Source organism: Chiloscyllium plagiosum, unplaced genomic scaffold (genome assembly GCF_037043375.1).
Source record: "Chiloscyllium plagiosum isolate Xiang-an unplaced genomic scaffold, Cpla_swu_hap1 HiC_scaffold_24, whole genome shotgun sequence".
Taxonomy (NCBI): domain Eukaryota; kingdom Metazoa; phylum Chordata; class Chondrichthyes; order Orectolobiformes; family Hemiscylliidae; genus Chiloscyllium; species Chiloscyllium plagiosum.
Window position 1 is genome coordinate 15,822,518 of NW_028270162.1, and position 18,763 is coordinate 15,841,280.

At 41.2% G+C, this 18,763-nt stretch overlaps 1 protein-coding gene across 4 annotated transcripts in view; it reads left to right on the forward strand.

Moving 5' to 3' along the window:
* LOC122562558 (small G protein signaling modulator 1-like) overlaps positions 1–16,888 on the forward strand; it is a 197,495-nt gene extending 180,607 nt beyond the window's left edge. For 3 of the 4 annotated variants that reach the window (XM_043715488.2, XM_087999922.1, XM_087999923.1), the window contains 4 exons: positions 1,897–2,006; positions 4,524–4,620; positions 6,463–6,630; positions 7,492–16,887. In XM_043715488.2, coding sequence (XP_043571423.2) covers positions 1,897–2,006; positions 4,524–4,620; positions 6,463–6,630; positions 7,492–7,580 — 464 coding nt within the window. In that variant the 3' untranslated portion in view covers positions 7,581–16,887. Of the gene's footprint in view, positions 1–1,896; positions 2,007–4,523; positions 4,621–6,462; positions 6,631–7,491 lie in introns of all 4 variants that reach the window. The other variant, XM_043715489.2, reaches the window with a different exon arrangement.
* Positions 16,889–18,763: the final 1,875 nt, after the last annotated feature.

Genomic DNA, 18,763 nt, shown 5'->3' on the forward strand with positions numbered 1-18,763 from the left:
TAACGATCCTGGGATTGTATTTAATTAGGGTTTAGAAGATTGAGGGGAGATCTAATAGAAACTTACAAGATAATGCATAGCTTAGAAAGAGTGGACACTGGGAATTTGTTTCCGTTAGGCGGGATACTAAGATCAGTGGGCACAGCCTTAGAATTAGAGGGGTCAATTTAGAATGGAAATGAGGAGAAAGTTCTTCAGCCACAGAGTGGTGGGCCTGTGGAATTCATTGTTACGGAGCACAGTGGAGGCCGGGACATTAAATGTCTTCAAGGCAGAGATTGATAAATTCTTGATCTCGCAAGGAATTAAGGACTACGGGGAGAGGGCGGGTAAGTGGCGCTGAAATGCCCATCAGTAATGATTGAATGGCAGAGTGGACTCGATGGGCCGAATGGCCTTACTTCCACTCCTATGTCTTATGGTCTTATGTTTGAGGGTTGGGCTGATTAGTTTGGTATTTAAGTTTGTAAACTGATATACAAGTGTTAATATGACAGTAATAAAAGTACCCAAATATTAGGGAATGGCATAGTGGGAGTGGTGAGACTTAAGGAGTTGGAACGTAGGGGGCAGAATGGAAGACTGGGGAGTACAGCCTATAAGGATCGGATGGCATGTGAAGGTGTTGGGGGATGGACTTGGGAGGAAAGATGGGAGTGTTAAGACGGACCCGCGGGGTCCCGTCTTTGAGTGTTCTTTCGGAAGGAGAGACTCACACTGGCAACTATGGTTAGATGCAGATAGCCGTTTATTCACAGAATCTTAACTGGTACAACGAATCTACAAGCATGCATTCGTTGGAGAAGGCGTTCTCCCTTCTCGTTCAAACTTGACACAATTATACTTCGCGCTGCCTGGAGTCCCCGGTCAGTTCGCCTTCCCCATTGGCCCATTCATCTGCGCGCGCTGGGGATCCGTCCTCCTATTGGCCGCATTGAAGTGGCTGTCCAGCTCCTGCTGTGCTTGACAATGGCTCAGCCATCCCCGGGAGCGGTTCCGATCCCGTGTTCAATAGTTCATTGTTTCAAGGAATTACTATGCATCTGACAGGCTAGCCATTTTCAATAGTTTCAGTTTAACTAAATTGACAATTACACTTATCAACTTTAGACTTAAATAGAGCCATTCACACTTAACAGTTACAGGTTCCGATAGAGCAATTCACACTTGTCTAACAGTTACAGATTCCGATCGGTTTCTTTATTAATCCCGAGTTTCGATGGGGCAATTGATACTGGCTGGTATTTACAGGCTCCAAGATTTAATTAACATTATGCATATCCCTTACAAGCTCCAGCCAGGTAGTCATGCAGTCGCCAGCAGCAGTTCGCTTGGCTGTTGTTAACCATTTCAGGGCTGGAACTAGAAGTGTCTGTTGCAGAACTAGTGTCACCCTCCCTAGCCCTACATTAAACACCCCAGTGAAATCTCCCCAACAGGAGGTAGGGAGAGGGTTAGCATGCAAGGGATGGGATGAACAGCATTACGGGGACACAGCATGGGCGTAGGTGGGATATTATGGGGCGCTATATGGGAATGAGGAATGGCCTGTGAAGGGACAGCTTAGTAGGGATGAGATGGGGGTGGCATAAGAAGAGGGAATGAGTTGGAGGTGTATGGTGGAGATGATAAGAGAGGGGTTGCTTTGTGATGGCAATTTAAAGAAGCACTGTTGTATATAAGTTTCACTCAATAGTTTTGTGGATCTCTGTCATTTAGGAATAATTTAGTTGTTGAAATACAAGACTCTCAGAATATAAAGTGACTTGGCTTTGCTTCTAACCTGCACAAGCAGAGTTCAGTGTTAAGATGGAAAGTGAGGAATAAGTGCTTTGAAGTGTGTCTTTATTCTGCTCTTTCCCATCATGACCATATTGCTCTGCTGCCCTTGTGCAGAGGCCATAGCGTTCAGCTGCTTCACTCAGCTGATGAAGAGGATGAACCAGAACTTTCCACATGGAGGGGCTATGGACACTCACTTTGCCAACATGCGTTCTCTCATCCAGGTAACTTCATTCTCTCTCACTTTACCCCAGACAATGACCGTAACACTAGGTGTACATCCACACCAGTGACATGAGGCTGAAAAATTCTGTTAAACTTGTATCGATCCTTAGTTTGACCATACTCTGAGTACAATGCAATATTTAACTGCAGTCTCCATATTGTAGAGTCATGCAGCACAGAAACAGGCCATTCAGCCCACAGTGTCTATGTTCATCAACATACACTGAACTATACCAAACCCTTTGATTCGCACTTTGTCCATAACTGACCAATTAAGTGTCAGTCCAGATGTTCCTTAAATGTTTCCAGAGTACCTACCTCCTCCACCCTTTTAGACGGTGGGTTTCACAATTCCACCACCTTCTGGGTGAAAAACCTTTTTTCTCAGATCACCTCTAAACTACTTTCTCCTCATTTAAGTTTATGCCCTGGTCTCAGACATTCTTCCATGTGGAAAAGCATCTACTCTGTCTGTGCCTTTCATAATTTTGTAAACCTCAATCAGACCTCCCTCAGCATCCTCTCCTCCACTTAAAACAAGCCCATTTATCCAGTCTCTTCATAACTGAGTCTTCTCTGCACCTCTCCATTCCACTCATATCCTTCCACTTGTGTGGCAACCAGAACTGCACACAGTATTCCATCTGTGGCCGAACAATGGGGCACATATTGGGAGTAACTACTTTCTACTCAATTAAGGGATATATGCCTCAAGATATAGTTTTGTCATTTTATGCGAATAAAGAGGGCATATTCAGCCATTGATTGGATATAAATATCCTAGTAGTCATTTGTGTTAGTATCTGGGAGCTTCAGAGGATGACATTCAAACTCGATATGAATGTGGCCTTTCAGGAGCATGCTGAGAAGGCTGAAGGGATGCTCAGTCTTTTTCAACTCAAGCAAACTCCCTGCATCTATTTCACCAGCATTGGAATGAGTCTAGTTACCCTGAAAAGTACAATCCGGGACTAAGCTATTGGCTTAGTTGGTAGCTGTTGGTAGAAAAATGGGAAATGATTTCAGGCAGAGATTTTCTTTCTGTTGTTATGATGATGCAGCTGATGCAAAACCTCTGAATCTTACAATCAAAGGCTATTTAAGGTATTACTGGGTGCTGGAAAGGGAGGAAAAGCCTCACTTTAGATTTGACTCTTTGCCAAAGGTAAGGGAAAAGTTAAACATTGATGAGGTGAATAGGGTGATAACTGAGTGCTTTGTACTTAGACATCTAAAACGTGGTAAGTGTCCTTTTGTAGGTTAGTCACCAAACAGACAGATGAATGCCATACAGCTGATGCAAAACCTCTGAATCTTACAATCAAAGGCTATTTAAGGTATTACCTGAGTGTGCAATCATATATCCAGAGTCTGAAAGCTGCCGTGCTTCAGCTGCAAAAAAGCAAATGGCATTTTAACCGCTGGTAGGCCAATTCCATGCTTATTGCTTTTGAGCAGGAATAGCCTGAACACATTCATTGGAGGACACAGTGTTTTCTTACTTTCAAAAGGTGGGCAACACTGGTTAGACCAGTATTCATTGTCCATCCCTAATTGCCCAGAAAGCAGTTAACAGTCAGCCACATTGCCGTAGGTCTGGAATCACATGTAGATTAGATTGGGTAAGGAAGACAGTATTCCTTCCCTGAAGGACATTAGTAAACCAAGTGGGTTACAATAAAAGACAGCAGTTTTATGTTGGCTATTAGGATAGCTTTTAACTCCAGATATTTGGATACCAGTTATAAGTAATTATTAACCCCAGGCACATCTTTGAATCGTGTCAAGTATTTGGGCACATATTGTAACATGCATTAAACTGAAAGAAAGAGAAAGAGAGGTTGGGTTGGACAGGAAAGGGAAACTAAGTTGCTAGCAAAGAATGAATTTGAGAAACTGAGATCTGGGTTTTTATTTGAATGAAATTACTTTAATGTAGAAAGAACTTTAGTATGGTTGGAGATTAGGAAGAATGGGGGAGAATGGTGTTGATGGTAATGCTGCTGGATTTTCATTTTCCACTGACTCGGGTTAATGTTCTGGGCATGTGAGTTCAAACCCCAACAAGGAAGCTGGTAGAATTTAAATTTAACAAACTCTGGAATTGAAAGTTAGTAAACTATTGTCGATTATCATTTTTTCAAACTCTGGTTTACTCGTGTCTTGTCAGACAAGAAGCATTATTTAGTTTGGTTGACCTGTGTCTCCAGACTCAGATGCTTAACTGCCCTCTGAAACAGCCTGTTAAGGCCTGAAAGGCACGTAGGGATGGGAAACAAGTGATGGTCTTATCAGCAACACCCAACAAAGAATTTTTAAAAAGTTGGTGAAAACAGAGAGAAATCATCAAGTTTGCAATGAAGAGTGAGAGGTTGGAGACCTGGGGTGAGAAGCAGGGTGGAGGAGTGGAGGTCATGTGGGGTTGGTGAGGCCAGTCACCTATAAGAGGACAAACTGCTCCTTGTAGGAAGGCCAACAGTTGCTAATATGCTGTGTGTTTCCATGCCTGTTTCCAGATCTTGGATTCAGAACTGTTTGAGCTAATGCACCAGAATGGGGACTATACCCACTTTTACTTCTGCTACCGCTGGTTCCTACTGGACTTCAAACGAGGTAAGTGGTTGTACTTGGTTGTCGTCTTCCCATCTTTTTTCTGCCATATCCCTCTTCGGACCATTTTCTCATTCGACTCACTGTCGAGGAAAAGGTGGAGATTGCCTGGCTTCAGAACAGCAAGTATCACAGCTGCTTCCTAGGACAACACCAGGAGACAGTGTGGCAATGGAATAGTGAGCTGTTTGTCCATGCAGCATTGCATTAACTACAAAAACAACTTCTATTTCAATAGCCCCTTTTATGTAGTAAAACATCCTAAAGTGCTTCAAAGGAGCAAAATTTGGCACCAAGCCACAAAAGAAAATATTAAATTGGATGACCCAACATTTGGTCAAAGAGATGTTTGATGGAGTATCTTAAAGGGGGCAAAGAAGTATAAAGATAGAGCTGAAGCAGTGAAGACCCTGCCAAAAATGGTGGTATGAACAAAATCAGGAACAGAGGCCAGAACTAGAGGAACCCAGAGAACACAGGGGTACGGTGGTGTTTGTGGGGCTGGTCAACATGACAGAGATGGAATGAGGCAAGGCCATGGAAGTATATAAAAATTGAGGTGTAATTTAACTGGGTGCCATTGTAGGTTAGTGAGTACAGGGCCCAACTGCTGGCAAGCTATCTCGAGCAATGGAGCTATCTGTCACAGGGGTGGTCAAGGCAATGTCCCAAATCTTTGGCCTTCGGCAAATGGGCATCTTATTCTTCACATTGACTAGTGGCATATTATAAATTATGTTCCCTTTAAGAATAAACCGGGACATGCTCCAGAGATAATGGACAGTGGCTAATGGAGCATATGTTTATTGATTGGTTTCTCCCCCTTCTGCTTTTTGCTTCAGTAAATGAATGGCTAGCAATGTAACACCAGGCTATTGCGACTGAGGACCCATCTCTGGCATGAGATCTTGCCTTCAAATGCACTTCTGCTGAACCAGGAAGATTTTACCCAAGCTAAGCACTGAACTGTCGTGTCTTTCACTGTGCCCTGGCAACCACCCCATTATTACCCCTTCTGCTCAAACCTGAATCAAACCCCCACAAGACAATATGAAGGTCAGACACGCCTCCTGCTAAAATTACACTCATTGAGAATATGTCCAGTGCAGCACAATGTAGTTTTAAACTATTAGTGTTAACCATACAGTAGTCATGCCTCTATCTCTGGGCCGGAAAGTCTGGGTTCAAATCCCATCTGCCCCAGAGATTAGTCATGACTTATCAGAACAGGTTAACTAAAAAAAAGCATGCACAATGATGACAGCTTGGAATAAGAATGTGTGCACATGTATATGTACCATTGAGGCAGATCAGCTTGATTTGTTAGTGTATACTGTAGAATCAATTCTTTTTATGATCAAGTACAATTAATTACACAACAATGAGGTTGCAGTTAAAACGATGGACTTTGCCCCCAGTTATTTGATGAACAGATGCTAGTCTGTTCAAATTATTCCTTTGTTTTTTATTACTGTCCTGTTATGATAGTTCTTTACATTGAATATTAAACACAAGATCGGCTACCCTAAGCTGATCGGTAACACCAGCTCATGTAATCCATATATTTCTCCCTGATTTTGTTTTCAGCAGATCTGAATCAACGAAGAATTACAGTTAGGTCTGTTTAAGTTTACATGTTTAGCCTTACCTAGCCTGAAGAATGCTTGTATGTCTAAAAACATCCTGCACTCCTGGAACTAAGCTCCAATATTTGCAGGATATGTAGGAGCAAAAGTGTCACATTTACTCCTTTTTGCACTATTACACAGCACCGCCCCCCCCCTCCCAAACCACAGACCTTTTCTACTTTGAGTTTCTGTAGCTTTGCCCTCCTTTCCTCTGCAGAGTTGGTCTACGGTGACGTGTTTTCAGTCTGGGAAACCATTTGGGCAGCAAAGTACACCTCGTCTGCACATTTTGTGCTCTTCATTGCATTGGCATTGGTGGAGCTTTACAGAGACATCATCCTCGAAAACAACATGGACTTCACAGACATCATCAAGTTCTTCAACGGTAAGTGAGGCACAATGCAGGTTGAGAGTTTGATTTCTTTTGAAATAGCTGGGCGATGATTTACAGGTTGGTCTCTCACAGCTGTGGTTGTGAGCGGAAGCTGCTCGTCAGGCTGTCTAATCTTCACCCACTGGAGCAGAGAACGGTAACTCTGTCTTACACACATGCTCACACAAATACTCACACATTAACACAATCACTCTCTCTCACACACACATAGTGACATATACACGCACATAAACAGAGACATGTGTATGTACACATACTTTCTCTCAAGACACACCGCACAGTCACGCACACACCACAGACAGATACACACATTCTCACACAAACACAGATACACAGGGACATCACACAGACACACACATATGCAGAAACACAAGTTATAGGTAAAGGAGTGGGCCATTCAATCCCTCTGCTGTGTTTTGTCACTCAGCAATGTCTTGGTTGATTTGTACCTGTCCTTCTTTGTTGTATGACATTTATTACACTCCATCCAACTCCATTCATCCCAGCTTCTCCACATGATGGGATGAAGGCCAATGAAAGACCTGTGTCATTAGAGGGGTAAACACATTATCAAAATAGAAATCAAACTCGGACTCCTGAACTGAAACGCTCACCCCTCCTAAACCAGCAATCTGGTCGAGATGGACGAGATGTAGAAATATAGAAAATAGAAAAAGGAGTAAGCCATTTGGTCCATTCAATATGCTCTGCCATTCCATATGATTATGGCTGATTCCTATGTCAGTGATGTTGTTCCACTCTCTCTTCCAGTAAATCTTGCAGTTTCACCCTGAGGTCGACTGCTCAACCTCTTAACCCTGCCAACTACCAACTGCCTGTTTTTCCTTCTAGAAATGGCCGAGCATCACGATGCAAAGCAGGTGCTGAAGTTGGCGCGTGACCTCGTTTACAAAGTGCAGACATTGATCGAAAATAAATGAAGCTGAGGAGGAGGAGGAGAAGCGAACAACCCAGGCAGCACATCAGCCAAGGATTGTGGGTGGAATCTAGGCCACTCCAGCTATTCAATCCATACATTGTCATTTATGGTGTTACCTTTTTTCTGGGACATCTGGTTTCCAGGTGTTGTGTGTTCTGTGGCAGTGAGAGATGTTTTCACGTAAGGCTGCGGCTTAAAAATCCTTGAATTTCTCCATAATTGCTGTGGCTGCAGAAGCCCTCAATTGCTGGTTCTGTGGGCTTTTTTTGCCATGTACAGTCTCCCTGTGTTCTGTTGCGTATATTCAATGCAGCAAAGTGTTCATGGTGCCAGGGAACTGCCGTTTAAAATTGAGGAATTCAGGTAATAAGAAACAACGTCTGGGCAGTTCTTCAACCAAGGAATGCTCAAACTGGACAGTGTATTGGGAAGTGCTTCAGGAAATACCTCAGAGTGAAGGGATTCGGGCCAATGATGAGAAGGTAGGTTGAATGAGGCAGTGATCTTTCAAACCTTAAAATAAAACAAAGAATGGTGGGTGCTGAAAATTGAAACAGAAATTGCTGGAGAAACTCAGCAGCTGTAGTAGCATCTGTAGAGAGAGAAACAGAGTCAACATTTCAAGTCCAATGACACTTCTTCAGAACTGATCGTTGGATCCAAAACTCTTGGTTCACTTCCCACAGATGCTGCCAGACCTCCTGTGTTTCTCCAACAATTTCTGTTTTTGTTTCAGATCTCCAGCATCCATAGTTCTTTGCTTTATAAAAGTCTTGAAATTCAGGGTAGAGGAAATGATGGTTTGGTGGACAGTCAGTCATTCATCAACTAATTGAACAATGAATCTCTTTTGCCCTCTAATCAGAATATGAGGGCAGCATATCACATATATGGATGTGTTGGCCAAGTAATGGCTAGAGCATTGGGGGAGGGCAGGATTAGAAGACAAGGCCTATGATGAAACTTCCAGAAATAGATTTAAACACAATTGTCAGCCTGTGTTTTCCAGTCCTGTTATGCACTGTTGTAATTGCTGCCCGAATCCTGTTTCCTATAGGAGCCCTGATTCCAGCTTTTGCCATTGGCCCCTATTCCTTTGAACTTTGCAGCAGTTCCTGCCTCCAACCAATATAGTCCAACTCAGTCTTTACAAAAACACATGGTATGCTGAAGAAACTCAGCAGGTCTGGCAGCATCAGTAGATAGAGAACTGAGAGTTAACATTTCAGTCCTATGTGACTTGTCTTTGGAATCCATAAGTCTTTATGTAGACTCCTTTAGGTTGGGTTGGATTCAGATTATATTTTCAACTAGGCCTCATTGAGTAGCACTCTAACCTCTGAGTCTGAAAGTTGTTGGTTCGACTTCAGTGATTTGAGCTGTTCCTCCAGTGAGGGGCTGATCAAATGCTCATCGTTGGAGATACCATCGTTCAGCCAAGTTGTCATGCTGAGGCTCCAACTGCCCTCTCAGGACAAAATGAAAGATAACTAATTTGAAGGCGAACAGGTGAGTTCTTCTGTATCTATGCCTCACCCACACCATGACAAAGATCATTGTCTTATTGACATTTGTTGGACTGTAATCAGTTCGGCTGCAACATGAGCTACATTGCAACAATACAACAGAACTTCAATATAACTCATTGGCTGTAGGTGTCCTGATGTGGAAGAAGGTGGTACATAAATGCAAATGATTACTTTTGCTTGTGACCTGTAATCATGGGATACTCCTGACAGCTCTGGTACTCTCTCTTCTGGCTTATGATCAGAGAAAAATATTTAAGAGGTAACCAAGCCTGTATTGTACAATTGGCAGTGCAACTGTGCCTCTTGTTCACAAGTCCCCATCCCTACCCAATCCCCTGCCGTCTCTGAGGAAAAGCCTCGAGAAACTCTGGGAGATTTGACATTTCCTATATAGCAGTGAGTAACCCACCAGAATGGGGCAGGTTTTGCATTGATGTGGTCTCTGGTCCTAAACAGACTGTTTTGATGAGTTTTGAAGAAGAGTCATACCGGGCGGAAATGTTAATTCTATGTCTCTCCAAGATGTTGCCAGGCCTGCTGAGTTTCTCTGGTACTTGTTTCTGATTCATGTCTCATGATATGTTTGGCACCTTCTTGAAACAGACATGCTATGTCTCACAACCAGAGACTGATACAAGTCAGTCGGAATGTTTGATCTATTCACAGATATTTGGAGGACATCCCTAAATAGTTCCCACTCTCCCCCTGCTGCACTTGAGTTCTGAGTCAAGCAGTTCCTTTGGGAATCTGTTAACAGAACAACATGACCTGCATAGTGTAGCTGGTTTTGAATGTTTAGCCCCTCAATATTTACTCAAAGTTTGCACCTTCCTTACTGTTCATAGTGAGAACAGTGAGAATAGACATTCTTCAGTCATCATATGATGACCCTTACAATCTCCTTTACACCATATAACATACTTCTTTTCTCCATGAGATCAACCAAAACTTCAAATATTAGGGAAGCAGTTTTAACCCAGCGCACCCATCAGGAAACTGATGTGATCAAGTACAATGCTAGTTTAACCCCTCTCTGCCTTCTGCAGGATGTTACTCTCTCGTGAATTGAAGGAAGAGTAGCAATGGGTGGTGTATAAAACTAGTGTTCCCCGGCCAGTGAGTTCTTTCCTTTATGAAAAACTCCTTGCACGCTGGTCAGATGTCACCCTTTCATTCAAAACATTACACTTTGCACAGTCACATGAATTTTCCATCCATCTCACCACCTTTGCTGTATTCATGTCGTTCTGACCATTCCTACTCCTCTTAAATAAAATATGTTATTTCTTTCTCATTCCTCTTATCCTCAATTTTTTAAAAAACCATTGCTGAGTTTGCTGTGCACAAGAAAACAAAAGCATTACTTCATGCCTTCCAGCAGAAGTTGATTTCACGTTCATTGCTGGTATTTATTAAATTCAAGGTAAGAGTAGGGTTGGATCTATGTGGCGAACATGTCAACATCCCAGAATCAGTGTCTAAATCGAAAAATAGAGGAGATATCCCTGATATTCTAGCCAATATTTACCCCTCAATCAACATTAGTACAAGGCAGATTGTTTGACACAATCACGTTGTTTTCATGGAAATAAGTTGCACAAATTGGCGACTGTATTTCCTACGTTACACCAGTGATTACATTTAAAAGGTACTTCATTCACTGTATGGGCCTTGGATTGTGCTGAGGTTTAGATTAGATTACTTACAGTGTGGAAACAGGCCCTTCGGCCTAACAAGTCCACACCGACCCGCCGAAGCGCAACCCACCCATTTCCCTACATTTACCCCTTTACCTAACACTACGGGCAATTTAGCATGGCCAATTCACCTGATTTGGACTGTGGGAGGAAACCAGAGCACCCAGAGGAAATCCATGCAGAAACGGGGAGAATGTACAAATTCCACACAGTCGCCTGAGTCGGGAATTGAACCCGGGTCTCTGGCGCTGTGAGGCAGCAGTGCTAACCACTGTGCCACCGTGCCGCCCACAAAGGTTAGGGAAGGTACTACATAGATTCAAGATTGCCAACACTGATTCGCCACCTTTAGATATGATCATGGCTGATCATCCAGCTCAGAAGCTTATTCACACATTCTCTTTTGATCTCATTAGGCTTAAGAGCTATATCTAACATCTTCTAGAAGATATTAAATGTTTTGGCCTCAACCAATTTCTATGGCAGAGAATGCCACAGACTCACAACGCTCTTGATGAAAACATTTCTCCGAATCTCCAGGCCAAAAACTTTTAGAGTCCTTGGTGCTGGGGTCCCTGATTGTTGAAAACATTCTTTCTGCATTTATCCTGTCCAGTCCTGTTAAAATTTTAAGGTTTCTATGAAATCTTCTCTCATTCTTCTTAACTCTGATATGAAGATGAAATGTACATGGTGGACCTTTTCCAAATCAACCTGCTCAGAAATGTTATTACACAGCTCTGGAGCAGGTGAGACCTGAACCTAGGCCTCCTGGCTCTGTGGTAGGAAAACTACAATGGTGTTGTTGGAATGACCCAAATTATTTTGTGTGTCTCCTAGTCTTTTGTTCCTGTTCTTGCTTTTAGCTTCTTTGATTTTGCTGCGTTCTAGAGTTTGAGTTTCCTTGATCTGTCCATGTTCCTTTCATTCCTACCCTGACTATTCATTCTGATCGGTTAACCTACCCCCATCCCATTAGTTGTTAACAGTTGCCAAATGTAACTTCAAACCTCCACACATATTTCTATCTTTGAGTCAAACCTGAAGGAGACGTCAATCTTTCCTCCGAAATCAATCATCAGCAAAGCCCAAATTAATCTTGAAAATTGGTTGCAAGGTTTTTCACCAGCACAAGATGCTAATATTTAAATATGGCCATGTCAAAAGGCTGGTGGAGTTTTTGCACTGGAAGTGAGTTGTAGTTACTCTGTTGTTCCTCCTCCTGTTTTTCGCCTCCCAGCGCATGGAATTAAATAATACATTCATAGCCCATAGCGTATATTCTCCAGCCAGTATGGTCCACTTGCTGTATCACACACCTCAAAGCCTTTAGTTTTTTGCAAATTCATACTTGTAGCCAAAATTGTTTCTCATGGGCACTCAGAACAGGGAAGCAGGAGCTTGGATTCTAGCCATTCCAGCCTGATGCCAGCTGAGCTGAAGGTTTGACAGGTTAAGTTTTAGATGTATTCCTGTTTCCCTCCATTTTTTGTTGGTGTCAGTTCAATTCTTGCAGGCGAGACTGGCTGTACAGTGAAAAAGGGAGCTAGGTTTTCTCTGTTCAATGTTGGTTCTAATTTAGCTAAACGTTTCCCTAATGTTCTGCCTGTTAATCCCCTATGTCTGCCCAGAGCTGAGCAAACATTAAAAGTATTTTTTTGGACTTACATTGAAAATGACATGCCAAAGGTCTTAAAGTTACACATATCAATGTATTACCATGGAATTTAAAATGTTCAGTTGTGTTAATCTTGTTTATCCCTAAATATAATCTGCTTTGTGATTCCTGTGCTCTGATGTCTTCAGTGCCACCCCCACATTATGAATATTGGAGCTAGTTCATGGGTTCATTTTTAGACATAACAGGTGCGGTGTTAGAAAACCAAATCTGTAAATGGCCTGAGCTTGTAAAAATCAAAGGCAAAGCAAATAGACCCATTAGCAGTCAATTTAAAAGCACTTGATTGTAACAGAGATAAGGGTGGTGACCATTAAACAAAAGAAAAGTTGTAACAAACTTTCAAATGAAAGACTTTGGATTTAGTTTGTAACACCCAAAATGCCATTTCTTGACCTTCTCTTTTGGTAGATGGTATTTGATGTATTAATTCTCTACCACTTCTTTATAAAATGGCTTCCTCCATCTTCTCATCACTTCTTCCTAACAACAGGGAAGCTTTATTTACATAATGTTTAAAACTGTGTTTGCTATCATTTTTAAAATACTTCTCAGTGGATGCTGAGATTAATATGTTTAACCTTCAACTGCACTTCTGAAACTTTGTATTCTCATTCTTTGGAAGAGGAAAGCCATGAAGGTCCACTGAAAAATATTTTGAAATGATAACAGTCACGGTTATGTAAACATTATGTAAATGAGCTTTGCTGTTTTCAGGAAGAAGTGTGAAAAGGTGGAGAAAGCTATTTTATAGAGAAGTGGTAGAGAACTAACACGTCAAATACACTGATAATGGTGAATACGTATCCACATGTTCCTGCGAATTCCGGAATCTGCTAATTAATGTTAACAATAATTTAGCATAAACCACTCAATACTGTATATACTTGGTTTACCCTGGTGTTTCTCTGTACTAACCTTGTCTTTTCAGGAAATTTTAGTTCCTTAATTCCGTTGCATGTGTTCAATAGCAAGGTGTGTATGTTTTGAAGACAATGAGTATGAGCACAAACCTCCGATATGTCAAACCACCCCCAACCTAGTGTCTTCAGCAATTTCTCATTCTTGCAAGCCTGGGGCAAGTCAAAGTCTGCTTCATCCTTAGCACAATACAGGAAAATGGTGAAGGCCTGACTGTACCACTCAAGACAAGTAATTTTAAATGGGCTGGCGGCATTATTGAACAGGATAGTGGCATTTTCTGAAGGTTGATTTCCACTGCTGTGTTGGCAAACAACTCATACTGGCTTGCAAGAGAAACAATTCCTGATTGCCTCCTTGGTGAGGCTTGAATGAAGTATGATAGCAAGGAAATCACACAACACCACCCAGTGCTTTCGTGTGCATGCATGCACACATACGCACAGCAAGACGTGTACCAGGGCTCCTTCAGTATACAGAAGTGATGGCTTCTATAGCCCAAGTGCCCATGTGTCTGACTTGCAAAACCCAAAGCGTTTGTACATTTTGAAAGTGTCTCTGTGTTAATGCCTGATGTAAAATGTTGTTCTGTAAATGGAAATTATTTGCTTTTAAATGTTGTAAACATTATCTATTGTAAATGTTTAAACACAGAAAAGGTATCTATATGAAGATAAATATATATATATTATATAATATATATATAGTAGAAGTGAATTGTGCATTTGCTAAAGAGACAAAAACGAGCCACTTAGTGCTTTATAATGTGGGCCACAATTCCCTACGGTGTCCCATTCTCTTGATATTGTGTTCTGTTGATGTTTCAATTGGTTTATATTTAATTGGATCATCTTATGTCAGCAATGGGCTTCACACCTTGCTTAGATTTTAAAGGGAATAACCTCAAATTTTCCACCGCTCTCACAGGAGGTGATCTCATCCCATGCCAGTCACTATACAAAGGGGCATATATTCCCTTGCTCAAGGGTAAGTTACTTATCCATGTGTCTCCGCACAGGCACTGCAACTTTTTCACCACTTCATGGTCAGCCTGTATCACCATTCAAAGCCGTATCTGGTTTAACTTTATCAATCAAGTCAGTGTGTTCTGTTAAATGCGGATCTTGGGAAATACCTTCAGGGGATATTAAGTTTCAACAAGAGCCCATTGCTGATGTAGTGAGGATTCTAAGGCAAAGCGACAAGGAATTGATCTTTCAACAGTTTGTGATCCCCATGTTTATTTTCCAAACCTGCTCTATTCCTGCCACAGACTAACCCATTAATGAGCTGGACTGTTTCAAGTACAGTGTTACCATTTTAAAAGCTGCCAAATTAATGTATTCCATCAGTTCTTAAAGAAAAATGGAGTCTTGGAGAACAATCTATAAAATGCGTAAATTTCAACAATGAATCTAAATTAAACAGAATAAAATGTTGTCGGGCCTTTTCATTTTTAAAAGTCAGGCATGCAATATGGTGCAGTTGCAATTGAAAGAAACTGTATATAATCATTGGCAGCAAATATCCTCTGCAAGTAAAAGGACCATGTCCAGGCATTGTGCCTTTAGGGAATTAAACTAAAGCATCGGGGACAATGGTGCCATTACGTATTCTCCATGACAATGCCCCAACCAATTAAACTTATCTCATTGAGTTATCAGAATCCCTTTTGTGTGCTGTAAAAATTGTTCTCCCTTTAAATTTTGGTATTCTTGCTTCTGTTCTGATGAGTGCAACACAATAATCTTTGAAAGCATGTTTCTTTTCTCCAGCAATAATATCTGATTTGCCCATTTTGTATGCAAAATATTGAATCCTTTGTCGTTTTGTTCCTTTGCAGTGTCTGCACTGTGCTGTGGTTTGCTAACACTGCCCCATACTTACAGTATTTGCAGTTCTAATCTTTGTGAAGAACTAGACTGTATTTCATGGCCTCTAAGACTAACATTTCCTCAGATGCTCAAGTCAGCATATCTTTGTATGGTGTGTACTATAATTTAACAACATACAGTATTCAGATTTAATGGACTCTCACCATTGTTATTACTATTGTGGAGATAAATATTTCTACAGTTTACAATTTCTTCTTGTTCTAAACCATCCTCAGACATTCTATAAATGTATTCCAATATACAGTCACATTTCTTCCTCTTTCTGTACTATGAAGATTACAAAATGTCTATTGCCCTAAACATGAATATTCCTGCTCCTCGGATGCAAATCTTCCCTCTGTTTGCCTCATTCTCTTCCTCCCGTCTGGGCACTGTTTCCACTTATCCTGTTAATCCTTTACCTTACCCCAACAATTCCCTCACCCTCATCTTCAGCATATATGTACACCAGCTTTTCCTAGCTACTACCAGTTCTGATGAAGGGCCATTGGACTCAAAACATTTACTTTGCTTTCTCTCCACAGTAACTGCAAAACCTGAATTTTTCCGGCAATTTCTAATTTGATTGTCGGGTTAAGATCAGCAGTCAGTGCGCAGCTCAATCATGTCATGAGATTTGTTAAAGAATCTCCAGAAAAGTGTGCAAGATTTTATTTAGACCATTTACAGATGGTGTCCTTTGTCCTCATGGCTTCAGCTGTCAAAACATCAATGCCCCATATCCTCATCCAGCTTCATGTAGCATCATACTACTTGCTAATGTCACCATTGATTGTTATACATTCCCTGTCTAAAGTTTAATTAAAAATAATGCACAAGCAGACACCCTGATTTTGAAAGAAAAGCTTCCTGATGGGCTAATTGAGTTTAGGCTATGCTAATTTGTAGAGTTTCTTAAAAGCAGTGAAATGCAGTCTTGGGAACCTGTGCCATTTTGTGGTGTACATACCCTGACGTAGTGTCATGGTTTGTCTCTCTTTGTCTTGAGGCTCTCGCTGAAGCACTGTCAACATGTGGTAACTTTATAATGTAGTAAAATATATATTTTATCATTGAATTTCTTTTCTAAAAATTGGCAGTTAACATGAAAATAAAATTATTTAAAAGATATATATATAAATTCTATGGTGAGTGTATTTTAAATATGAGATATATCTATAAATAAATATATAAATGTTCCAAGTATTTTGGATGTGAGTTTGTGGATTTTGTACAGTTTGAAATGGATTCATATAGAGGTGAAAGATTATCAGATGGGAGGGATGTCACTTAAGTTTTGGTGAGCTTTTTGAGGGCTGCACACACAAAAATTGAGGTACAAACAGCTATTCAGACATCAAGATAATTAGAATTCTGTTCTCTGTTGAATATTTTTGGCATTTCGACTCAATCTCTCCCTGTTCTTTAATTGGCTCATTCTCAAATTTGGATTAAGATTTGAGAATATTTGTCCACCCCAATCTCACAGTTGGCCACATCAAGAACAGCAACTTCAGTGAGAGCCAGATCATAGGATATATAGCACACAAACAGACCTTTCAGCCCAAACAGTTCATGCTGATGTTTATGCTGTATTCCCTTCCCTCTCTGTTCCAGAATTAAATGCACCTATACCATTCAACCATTCCCAGTGGTAGTGATTTCCATATTCCCATCAGTCCCTGGGTAAAGACATTTCTTCTCAATTCCCTACAGGATTTCTTGGACCATCTTATATTAATGGCCTAATTGTGCACAAATATTATCTCCATTGGATGCCATTTTATTCACATGCAATCTTATTGCAATATATGCGGCTTCATTTCGCTGGGTCAGTGATTTTCAACTCTTTTGGGTAAAGGGCTCCATTTCAAATGGGTTGGTAATCATGGGTACTCCTCCACCCACCTGCATGCAACACAGACACAAACATGTTTTTAATGCTCTGCAATAGTCATAACATGAAAATGCTGTACAGTGTATTCTGGTTTACTGCTTTAGTTTTTTTCCCATTTACTGTCATAACAAATATGTGGAGTGGTTGGTGTCTCTCTGCCTCTGAATCAGAAGCTCCCACTCCAAGTCTTGATGGCCAAGGAAGGTGTGTTCATATGATAGTCAAACAGGTTGTGTATCAACCTGTAAATCCATACAACATATGCCATTGGCAATCTGTAAGAGCCAGAGAGATTATTGATCAGCCACATGATGGAAAGGAATGGGCTCCCTCAACCATCACTAACCATAGTTCCAGACTACACCAAGCATGGGGCCACAGCAAATTGAACTCCCTGAATGAAATGCAAAGCACCAACAGCATCAGATGGTGTATGGCTTTTCCATCAATATTGTCGTGTTATGAATGGGGATGAAATCAGTACAGCATAAATGTTGGTTCATGAAAATATTTGATAGACACAGTCACTGGTAAAGTTAACAACTTACTGATTCTGCTTTCTTATGCCGTTAATCAGTTCAGTTAAATCTGTTCTAACGTTCATAGAATGTTAGCGGAAAACAGGCCATTGATAAAAGGTAAAGTCGTTAGTGTCTCATTGGACCATAGGGCTGCTGTCTCAGAAAGGGGGACAACGAATAGTGATTTAACTCTCAGGTGAGGGGTAAAGTTGGGAAGAAGAGCCCTTAATTGTAACCTCAGCCAGCGCAGAATTGAATCCATACTGTTGGCATCACTGTGCATTACAAACTAGCTGGCCAGCCAACTGACCTAACCCAGCTTCCAGAAGAAAGGAATAATGGCATCTGACATGGTGAATCTTTACACTGGTCTTAGAGCTCTCCATTTGTATTCCCCTTCTTGTGAGTGGCAGTTTTCCAATGTAACTTTTTCTCCCCACTGCCTCTCAAAAGTGGTGGAATTACTATGGACCACTTCTTGTGCTTGTCTATTATGGGTCACACTAGGCATAACTGAATGCCCTCCCTGTGTCAGTTGGGGCAACAGTAGATTCTGCTGCCTGAATGCCTCAACCCCAATTAGCTGTGATGGGAAGGCCCATGGATGGCCAGTTTATCTATCGCCAGTTGAAGCCCTTCATTGGATCAACAAATGGCATTCGAAGATGTTCCCATCTCTGCCAATATGAATCCATAACCTGACTAAGGTCAGGTTTGGGTTGTGCCATGGAGGGAGTACAAAAAGCAAACTGTCAAGGTTTCTTGGCAGCTCTGGGGGTCTCTAAGTTCAAAATGACTCTGAGCTTGATCAAAGGATTATGTTGGACGGAAGGTAGCCTGTTGAGAACCAGTAGCATTGTTGTATTTAGCTGAGTTCATGGTTCCTTCACATCCCACAGTAAATAAAACGGAAGAATTTTCTTAGAGATTTGTAAGTAGCTTCTGCTAACGGTGTACTGCATCTTGTGTTCATTATCAAAGCAGTCTACTGGTAATTTTTAATAATAAATCCCCTTTGGCATAACAGATTGTCAGGCTCAATTTGGTGCTATAGGGTTGAATGTTAT